The sequence below is a fragment of the Orbicella faveolata genome, unplaced genomic scaffold (genome assembly GCF_042242905.1).
Source record: "Orbicella faveolata isolate gen_17 unplaced genomic scaffold, um_ofav_v1 contig_13, whole genome shotgun sequence".
Taxonomy (NCBI): Eukaryota; Metazoa; Cnidaria; class Anthozoa; order Scleractinia; family Merulinidae; genus Orbicella; species Orbicella faveolata.
Genome location: NW_028301540.1, coordinates 10,686,082 through 10,697,026, shown reverse-complemented (window position 1 = coordinate 10,697,026; position 10,945 = coordinate 10,686,082). Strand labels below are relative to the sequence as shown.

General features: G+C 40.5%; 2 protein-coding genes across 2 annotated transcripts in view; one reads left to right on the top strand and one right to left on the bottom strand.

Annotated features, from left to right (window-relative positions):
- Window positions 1-10,945, bottom strand: part of LOC149114948 (PMS1 protein homolog 1-like) — an 84,043-nt gene that overhangs the window by 60,092 nt on the left and 13,006 nt on the right. The window lies entirely within an intron of this gene.
- Window positions 349-10,457, top strand: LOC110055214 (tRNA endonuclease ANKZF1-like). Its single transcript, XM_089284611.1, has 15 exons — window positions 349-879; window positions 1,794-1,876; window positions 2,303-2,402; window positions 2,903-3,126; window positions 3,373-3,593; window positions 4,087-4,135; window positions 4,798-4,921; window positions 5,095-5,193; window positions 5,758-6,084; window positions 6,719-7,244; window positions 7,885-7,996; window positions 8,917-9,015; window positions 9,142-9,222; window positions 9,448-9,515; window positions 10,052-10,457. Exons 1-15 carry the CDS (start codon window positions 720-722, stop codon window positions 10,170-10,172), a joined length of 2,394 nt encoding a protein of 797 aa, XP_089140737.1. The 5' UTR covers window positions 349-719; the 3' UTR covers window positions 10,173-10,457.

The window sequence follows — 10,945 nt, the reverse complement described above, 5'->3', positions numbered from 1 at the left end:
CCCTTGGTATTGCCCCTTTAAATGGGATCAGGAAATCGGATACGTATACTTCGGACAATACATTCTCATCCCCAGAATCGCCAGTAGATTGTTTTAGCCGTCACGCAATAAAATTAAATCGAGAACCACTTAGTGGGTGAATTCAAGAAAATTTAGCGATATTATAGGTAGATGAAGAAGTTACTTCCCCAAACTTCAGATATTTGTCGAAATGTTCCGCACAAATTTATAGAGCCCAGTATGGAACAATCATTTATGTTTTTACAACAACTGTCTGATTTCTCGCGCGCGAAACTTGCACGGGTGCTGCGCGTACTTTCTTAGCCTCGCATTCGTTCCTCGCGGTTAAGAGTGGAAACCACAAAGCAAAGCATTTTCAAGATGGCGGCCAAACTGCACTATTGGTGCCACTGTTGATAGTACGTGTAATATCTGGTTTCAGTTCAAAAACAGAGAAGTTATTTTGATAAATACATCAAAGTGTAGTCGGTACCTGCGACAAACGGACAATTGAAACGCAGTTGATTGGAAATTAGTTGTTCAAAGGCCTGGTTGCGTTACTTGTGTCCTATAAATTCTACGATGACGAAATATTGTGGTGCAATATTCAGTGGAAGAGCTGGTATAAAAACAAGGGCATTCTAGTACTAGCTCACAGTTGAACTAGAAAGGGATCAATAACGCAGACAAGTTTTCCATTTGGCTGGTCAACAGACAAGATGGCGGCTTCATCTAATTCGAGACCCTACGTATCGCTCTTTGACCAAGAGTTGAACGATCTCTTGTGTGGTGTTCGTATTATCACGAAAGATCTTGGCCATGGAACAGGCAACGGCGAACAGCTAGAGCTATGGAACAAAGAGCACAACCACGAAAAGGGTAATGTACAATGTAATGTTCAGATTGGTTAGCGGTTCTGACTACCAATTTTATGTACGTCTTATTATGAGCTTAATTAAGCCCACCCTTAGGGAAAAAGTTCACTGTTTACGTACATAGTAAGTAAAGCAGTCAATATAAGTCTGCATTTGAGCCTAATGGCCCACCAGGCTGGCTGTTACTGCACTTGTTTCCATAGCCTGAAACAACTGGGAGTATTTCTCTCCCTCTGGGTATGGTTTGGTCCTAGACCATGGAAGAGCTCCCCCTTCCACAGCATTAATTCTCTGGTACCTGTTTATATACCTGGGTGGAGAGAGGAACCTTGAGAGTACACATCTTGCCTAAGAACACAACACAGTGACCCTGGCTGTTGATTCTACCCAGGACCACTTGATCCGAAGTCCACCACAACAACCAATGGGCTTAAATTCACTACAAGAACGATACTAGTGTGATTGCTTGATGGCTAGTGCGCTGGACTCTTCAATCACCAGTCTCGCTTTGATCGTTGGCCGAGGTCATACTTGTACAGTGTCTCTCATCATATGAGAGTATGAATTGATATTGGTTATATACTAGGCCAAATTATCTGACTAACTGTGGATGGGAATTGTTGGGGTGAAGATCCCATCTTGGTAATGAATGGACGTACTCCTAGTTGTGTTATTCAAACCAGGTTAAGCTTGGGCAGTGTTGGCCAGTTTTGCCCAAATCTGACTTAATAGGAAAAATGTTAGTCTTAGAGGCTAGTCATGGACCCAAAAAGTATTATTACGTTGACTATGCAGCTCTACAGAAAAATGCATGGAACTCCTTGAAGTACACATTTGTAGTTTAGATACTTTTAGTGGCTTATAGTAATATTGCTGGTGAGGAGATAAAATTTATTCAGATTAATCTTTGTAAAACAGATTCACATGTACCTGAAGCTGGAGACAAGACTGGAATGAGCTGTTCTGTTTGCCAAATTGTATTTGAGTCTGTTGAAATCCAGGTAACCAATGTAGTACAGTTAAATTACTCACTCATGGCTCAATCTGGCCACTTAGAAATTATTTAGTAAACAGTGTCTTAAGGAAAATTTAATTTCTATTGGTGCACTGATTTGGCTACATGTTCCATACCATAAGCTGGCTAGGAATAAGAGGAAATTCTCGAGCCACCATTTTTCTTGGGTTGCCTGGCTAACAATTTCCTTGTTACCTAATTAATTACACCTGTGTAGAAAGGCACTGTGAGAGTAACATTTTACCCAAGAATGTAACACAATAACCCTGACCAGGATCAAAACTGCATGGTCAAGACTAGTACAACTCTCTCTTTTTTTTAATGTTGTAAGCATTTTTAAGGGATGCTTATTTTAAATAGATTTGATTCAAAGGACATAGGAAATTCTAATTCCTTTTTGTAAATTTTCTAGAGAGAACACTTTAAGTTAGATTGGCACAGATTCAACTTGAAACAAAGACTCTTGGAGAAGCCAATTCTGACAGAGGATGCATTTGAGGAAACTATTTCTGGTAATTATGTAGTTATTTAGAGCTTGGTAATTATTGTCTATGATAACTTGCTCGCTACCTGTATTCTTAAAATTGCATCAAATTGTGATGTGTTATCCACAGGTCAGTAATTCTCACTGACATTATCTTACAGAGAATGGCATAGATTTTGCTATGCATCACTTGGTTCATAACAGACAGCAAGAAGGAAAACAAAAGATTTCAACTCTTCAAAGGAAAAAGCTACTACCTTGCCTGATACCAGTTAATGATTGCTTTGGTGTTTTCTACTCTGCCCTGGCAGATAACACACCTTGGCAGTGATAATTCTTCAGCTACATGTATCATGCTTAGCCAAATCCAAAAATAATACAGTTTAATTCATAGTTAAGTATTAATAATTTATAACTGAGTACTGTATATATATAGCATTAAGAATGAGGAAAGCTGAACCTCGGAGTTTGTAACCCAATCTGTCAAAGTTTAATATTATTATCTTTGTATTATTTCTTTCTCCCCAGGTGAGGTATCCAGTATTTCTGGTTCTGATAGTGATACAGATAGTGATGGTGACCTGACTCTGGAGTCTAATCAGGACAGTAAACCATTTATCAATAACCTATTACCTGAAACACCAGATGAAAATGAGTCATGCCCAACTGGACGACAACACCCCAAGGTGTTTTTTGTCAGTGGAGAGGGAGAAGTGTTGTCTGTTTATCGTAGTGTGTTGCACTCAGTCAAGGTACCTACCTACCCACCTTACATACCTACCTGCCTGTCTACCTAGCTAGTGGCTAACTAGTTCCCTACCTAGCAATCTGTCTGAGCTATCTACATGCCTAGCTTTTTGACTGCCTGCCTGCCTTTCTACCTGTCTATGTTCATACCAAGATGCATGTACCAACCCACCTTCCTACCTACAGTGTACTTGCCTCTTTGCCTGTCTTCTTGTGTAACAACCTACCCACCAACATCCTTCTATTTACAGAATATCCCAGCCACAGCAGGTGAAACACTTTCTCTGTTTACAAGTCTACCAAAGAAGTGTTACTGGATTATATTGATGACGGCAGGAGGTCACTTTGCTGGAGCAGTGTTCAGTGGGAAAGAAGTTTTGACACACAAAACTTTCCATCGATACACAGTTAGAGCCAAACGAGGAACTGCACAGGGAGCTAGAGACTCACAGCAAGGTGGAAAACAACCGAAGTAAGGAAAACAGTGATAAACATATAATTTTCCTAGGCCACATTGTATGATGTTCTAGAGAAGAGACACAGTGACCTAATGGATAGCAAGCTGGATTCCAGATCAAGTTTTCCGAGTTCTAGCCCTGGCAGGGAGTCAGTGCATGGTGTTCTTGGGCAGGATACTTTCCTCTCATGACACAGTACCTCTCTCCACTCATAGGAATAAGTGGGTGCCAGCAAATTAGCATCCCATCCAGGGGGAGTAGAAATACTCCTAGTTGCTTAACACTTCAGAAACCAGCATAAGCTACATGTATATGGACCATTTGGCCCAACACAGACCTTTCCTTAGAGTATTGTAGACTATAAGTATTCTTTCATTTTTTTCAGCATAAATTATGTTGAGCGGCCAAGTACCCATGCCCACACAGCTCGCATGAGGGGATGCAGTGTGAAGTACATCTTAGAATTTCTCAAAGTCTGTCACTAATTCTCATGACTTTATTATTTAGGTCTGCAGGAGCAAGTTTGAGACGGTACAATGAAACTGCTTTGTTACAGGTTGGTAAAAATACTTTGCTCTCACAGCTGTACAATGGTTGTCATTGGATTGTTGGTTCATGACAAAATTCCTGGGACTAATGTGCCCTGCCAGAAGTATATATATGCTTCTGGTCCTGCCTATGCCCCATTCCTGGGGCTAATGTGCCCATGACAGGGTAGATTTCCTTGTGGTTGTTTTAGTGATTAACTTTGCACCTTTAGTTGCTGATTTCTGGGGCTGAAGCAGAGTGATGTAACCTTTAAAAGTCACTTATTTTAACATCAAATTTGATTTCTGGTCCATTTCCCTCTTGGGGGCAAGGCCATTTAAAAGGCAAGTCAGGTAACTCCCTGTAGGAAGCAATCTGTATGATAAATAAGTTCTACATTCAATGAACATTTGAAAATAATTTGAAGCAAACTTCCCACTTCACCTGTCATTTGTCACACAAGTATTCTTATTCTAGTATTTTTCTAAAAATATTTACTATTATTTCTAGGGTGTTCTCTGGCATACGTATAAGTATATTTGTTATCTTCCCAAAATCCTGGTAGCACTAATTGACAGTGCGGTTCCAAATCCAGTATTCCTCTTAAATGGCTCATAGGATGTAAAATATAGCCTGTACTTAAGGTATTATTGTTTACCATTGTCTGTTTTGTTGTTGTTTCCACAATAGGAGGTTCAGGATCTCCTGGAGGCGTGGTCAAAGCACGTGGAACAGTCCGACAGGATCTTTATCAGGACACCTGCTTATAATAAAACAATGTTCTTTGGAGGGAAAAAGTCTCCCTTTAAGAAAGGTACGTGGCGTAAGGTCAAAGAATGTGACTCATTTTTTAACAGTAAATTTTGCAGGTTCCGAAAAGGTGTTCGAGTGCATTACTGTAATAAAGATTAAAAGCAAAATGTAAGTCTTAGTATGTGTGAGCAAGGACTTGGTGATATACAACGCATTTTTTGTTCCCTCTTGCAGATGATTCTCGCATCAGAACGATACCTTTTCCAACAAGGAGACCAACATTCAACGAAGTTAAACGAGTTCACCAGGAGCTATCCAGTGTTCAGTTACTGGGTAAGTCTCGCCTCGTCTCTTTCTCTTCAATGGAATCGAATCTCGTGTATTATCAGCTTTAGCAACCTTTTACCGTGAGACACTTGGAATCCTAAATTATTCAAACTGTATCTTTTTTTTCAAAATTCAATTTTTTTTCAAGATGGTTTTTAAAAAATTCCAAGTGTAATGCAGCCATAATGGAAGAACTTCTCCGGAAGGTGTTACGTCAGCCGCAAGTAAAGCAGTGACACACTTTTCCTCGCGCAACCCAGTCTCCTCTCTCGCTCTGCTGTAGTTTAACTAAGAAAGGCGAAAAATAATCGTCGCAAACTGTATAGCTAGTGGCTCTACTCAGTTTCTGGGAAACTAACTTGAGTAAAGCTCCAGATCGACTTCGTTTTGTATCCCACACTTTATAAGGCCTAGTTCTAACTAGACTAATACTTCTGAAATTGGACACCAGTGAAAACACATCAATTTTTGCCTCTTTTCTTGCGATGGCAAAATAATAGTGGCGAAACTGACAAAAACTAACAGATATTTTGTCCAAAATATTTCTATTTCTTTTTGGTTGTACATTAGGAAAGGACAGCGATGCAGAGCTACAAGGTCTCCTTAAGGAGTTGACACAGACAAAAACAAAGGAGAATTTGTCTTTGGTTAACGATGATGATAAAGTTCGATTGTGGCAGAACAGTCAAACTACCATCAGCAACAGTGAGGGAAAGGAACATAATACGCAACAAAGAAATGACACTGAAAACAGTGATGAACATCAGCCTGGGTTAGAGTCGGAGCCTGGTACAGAGTCTCAAGCAAGACCTCAGGAAACGTCGAAAAAAACGAAAAGGAAGAAAGCTAAAAGTAAAAAAGCTGAGTTAGGGGACATGTTGCATAATGGACAAAAAGGTAGGCTTGTAGAGACCCAAATATAACTTGTTGGCAGACAGCGTGGCCGAGAGGTCAATAAAAACGTCAGTTTCCGCGGGTTTTAGCCCTCCTCCTTGCTACAAATGTATTCAAGTGTTTTTCTGTTATACCTCCCGATTAGCGGAGAACGTGTCACGTGTCGTGGGTGAAAGCTCACTAACTCCCTCGAAAAACAACAACTTTCGACTCCACGTGATCAGGTTGTGCACCTTGAAAACTGCGGCAAATTTGTGTGCCTGCTGGCGTCAAGCAAATATTTTTCTCTCAGTTTGTTCTGTTTTTGAGTTGGATGATATAACAAAACACATAATGACTGGCCCCGAGACCCTCAATGTTCCCCTCGACTTCAGGAACATATAAGGTCAAGGGGAAACAAAACTCGGTTCTAAGGGCAGTAAGTGACCAAGTATAGCAAAGTAAGTCTGGTATTTTGCCATTTGGTGTTGGTGGGTAGATAAGGTGCTAATTTGAACTGTTTGTTTCTTATTCACGGTCCATAAGCTGCAGTGCACGCTATTGTATGAATCATGTAGAAACAAAAGTACTTTACCTTTAATTTATCTCCTATTTATTCCACCATGGTTAAAACAGAGAGAATTGACTTCTTTTTCAGTTTCCTCTGAACAGCTTTTGTGGAATCGACTTCACTGTGCTATAGTGTCTGACAACAAAGAAGTGATTTCTTCAGTTCTTGGAGCGAGCGTTAAACCCTCTGGAGAAAGCGGGTCAGGAACCAGTGGAGCCTGTTTACTCCAAGACGCAAACCAAGCTTTGGACGATACTAGCGCGCCTGAGATATCAGGCCAGGAAAATAATCATATTTTAGAAAGTGACGCTGAAGTAAACATCAGTGATTGTGAACGACGTGAGGATAATTTAAATGTGAATGACTCCAATTTCGACGAGAATTCAGAACCATCGAGAATTAACGTAAATGAACAAGCAACTGATTCAGGGGTTAAAAATGGACGCAAAGATGTTCAACAGAGCGATGGAGAGACGGCAGCGAAGGGGATTGTGGCTGTTGTAAATGGACGCTTTGGCGAAAGTGGTGACACGCTGCTTCACGTAGCATCACGCTCGTCGCGGACGGAAATCGTGTTAAGGTTACTGGAGTGTGGTGCTGATCCTGCAGTGAAGTAAGTTAGTATGTCAACATCTCTTTTCTCTTGAAGATATCCGCCCAATGTCCCGCATGTATGTCTTAAGAGTAGCGACACTGATCATTAAAGGCTGGTTTTCACTAGCGACGGAGTCGGAGTCGGAGTCGTAAGAGAGCCTACGACCTAGTGAAAATCAAAAATCGGAGTCGTAAGCGGAGTCGTAAGCTCGACGGAATCGGAGTCGGAAGAATCAGAACGTTTCTATTTCTTCCGATTCCGTTTACGATTTCGTCGCTTGTGATCCAGAGGAACTAGATTGTTGGAGTCGGAAGTAGAAACGGAAGAACTAACCAATCACAAGGCCCGGAAACGAGCCTTGTGATTGGTTTATTCTTCGGCTTCTGCTTCCTACTCCGACAATCTAGTTTTCACTAGATCATAAGCGACGGAGTCATAAGCAGAATGGGTGTTTTGCTTCTGACTTCGTCGGTTTAATTTTCACTAGATCGTATGGCTCTACGCTTCTGATTACGACTCCGACTACGACTCCGTCGGTGGTGAAAACCAGCGTTAAGGGATTTGACGGGTCGAATCTCACCCGTCCGATGAAAATTACTGCGCGAGGAGGGAAGGTTTGTGTTAAAAAATAATGTTATAATTGATGTTTTTATTCCAGGGATAATAAAGGAAGACCTCCTTTTACTATTGCTGGCAGCAAGGAAACAAGGAATGTCTTCCGTCGTTTTATGGCATCATATCCAGAGCGCTATGATTACGTCAAAGCACAGGTATAACAGTGTGAATTGAAAGAACATGCAAACGAGGCCTGCAATTTAATTACCTAGTTTGTATGTTTAGAACCCCGGCAATGCCTCGTTTCCGTGCCGTTTTATCAGAACGCTTTTTGTGAATCAATGTGGAGGATGAATTCTTCCAAGTTCGTTGTTCGTAATCTGTCTCAATCTTCCCCAGTCGTAACCATCTTGGTCAGTTGCCGTCTGGTTTTGATGTTTTTCTATCTTAGTAAATTATCTTAAAGGACCCTTGTGATTTCAGTCCAGTTTATGCATCGCAAAAAATAATACGAAATAGAAAACACGTACCGTGTTTCTATCGAGTTTTAGTGTAAATCTACTAGCCTTCTATCATGAATGTCGCTCTCTGATTGGCTATGCTACTCACCAGCTATTCGGTGATAGATAGTGAGAAGCGTAGCAGTGTGCGCTTGTTAGCAAAAGGACAGCCGCTTGTTTGCGTTTTCGAAGTGTCTGTGAAGAGGATTTAGAATTGATAAATAGAAACACGAGCGGAAGCTTGGGAGAACGAGAAATGCTGTGGAAACACGAGCCGAGAGGCGAGTGTTTCCACAGCTTTTTCGAATTTTCCCAAATTTCCGCGAGTGTTTCTCTGTTGACTCGATAGAAACACGGTGAACATGTTTTGTATTTCTTTCAGCAAATTCTGCGACGAAAAAAAAAAAAAAGAAAACAACAACTGTGACTCCGGCTCTTTGCTCGTGCCACCATTGCGTCAACATCTCGTGCTAGTTCTGTACATTTTCTTTGAGCTCTTTTCTAAATATCAGTACACTGTACACTGGACACAGATAACTCTTGATGAGTATACGCCGAAGTGACGCAGTTATCTTGTTAGTGTTTTAATTACAAAATGAAGTGACCAGAAAAAAAAGTCTTTCATGTGTCTGTAGATTCCAAGTGCACTTACACCAGAGATGGAAAACGAAAAGGAGAAACGGAATGCCGAACGGAAGAAAGCACAGAAGAAGGCACAGAAACAGAGATTAAAGGTAACATTTCATATGCACATCTTTTTTGTCTTCTGAAGTCCTGAACTGGTTTCATGAATATTTTCTCTTCTAGATATCAATGCAAAAGTAACCGTAAGAATTAACGTCCGAAGTGACTTTGTTTAGGAACAAAAAGCTCTTGAGAGAAAGAAGGAAGAAGAAGAAAAAGAGAAGAAAGCGCTGCAGGCCTTGAGCGAAAGAGAAAAGGTAATGATCAGATAATCTTCAGTCTTGAACGACTTCCTTTCTTATGCCTGGTGGCGTTGTAGTCATTGAGAAGTTGATGATCTATTCTGTAATGCAAACATTCCGTAATAAGGAATAACAAGGAATTTGTTCTTTGCCAGGCTAGTTCCGTCATTTCAAAGAACTGTTTTTGTTTAAACGATCCGGTGACTTTTGAAATTAATCAACCTTTTCGTTTCTTATTAGCGGGCTCTTGCTGCCGAGAAAAGATTCGCTCAACAGCAGGCGGCAAAACAAACAGGAATCACTTCATGGTAAGAATAAGGATTCTAGCAGTAGCAGACTTTCTTTAGAGGATGTTTGGGCGCGTTATAGCTGTTTTTCAACACTCGAGTTGGTTCAGAAAAGCAGAAACTCGATTTTCGCTGGCGTGCTGTAGCCAATCATAGCGAATTTGCTCCTTTTCAACCAATCAGAATTAAAATCCTAAATACGGCTTTCGCGAGGGTTGTACAGTGTTCACACAGTTTCCATTAGTGGTTATTTGAATTAGCAACGCGTTTGTATCGAATTAAAACTGAGACACCGTAAGGTTATAAATGTAAAAAAATCAGTGCTTCAGTTTTACGTTCTTACCCTTGAACAATTTTAACATATATGCTCAAATTTATAGCTCTTATTCATTTAAGTATTCATTTTTTTTTGTTATTTTCTTCTTCTTAGTATTATTCGAATGTCCACAATTAGTTATCTAAGCTAAATACTCCGACACTTAAATAAAGTTCATTCATTTATGCATGCGGAGCATGAGAAAAACTCATTAAGAAACCTGACTTTTGCTTTTTTTCAGTTGTGCGTGGTGTAGTTCAAGTTTGGCTGGACAAGTTCCCTTTGAACGGCTCACGTACAAGTACTGCAGTACAGCTTGCGTGAAGGCTCACAGACTAGATATGGAAACACAAGCAAGATAGGAGCTGATGGCGCAAATTACTATTCGAGATTTATAGAAATATATTAAGGGCAAAGATCCCTATATCAGAACAAGATCACGGTCCGAATCAGTACTGAATAATGCCTGCAGCATACCTTGGTCTGCGCGCGGGCAAGAGTACCTGGAATTGGCCACGGCTACCCTTACGTTATTAAAATGTTTATTTATAAATTAGACCAGGAACATGGTTAATAAATTCTATGCACATGAAGTGTAAGAGGAGGGAATCACAACAATTTACCAAGTAAAGAAAAAAGTTATTTTCTATTAGTTGTCCCCGATTTATTTTTCTGTAGCAAAACACGTAATCCTAACAGCCCCAAGACACCCGTGATGGGAGACACACCCGTGATGGGTGACCGACAAAAATCTCTACTAATGTGTAAAAAAAAATACACCCTTGCTTTCAGAATCTTGACTCTAACATTTACTAAGCTACGAGTAGTCCCTCTTTCGCTTAATCCGTCGTGCGTGACGCGAAAGAAAACCGAGAGAAAAAATGGCCGAGCTTTCTCGCGGTTTATTTACGACCACGCTCGACGGGCTGAACGAAAGCGGGACTACGCGAAGACTACGCTAATGGAATGGGTTATTTCTAATTGCCTTCTCCAGGTGGTTTACAGACTTTCATAGGAAAGGATTTTAAGGAAACGTACCCTGATATATTTTTTTTCGATCCGATGACATGACCTATAAACCACCAATGAACGAGTTTTAGATACAGGAAAATCCAACACAGCTCTTGTGTCGAGA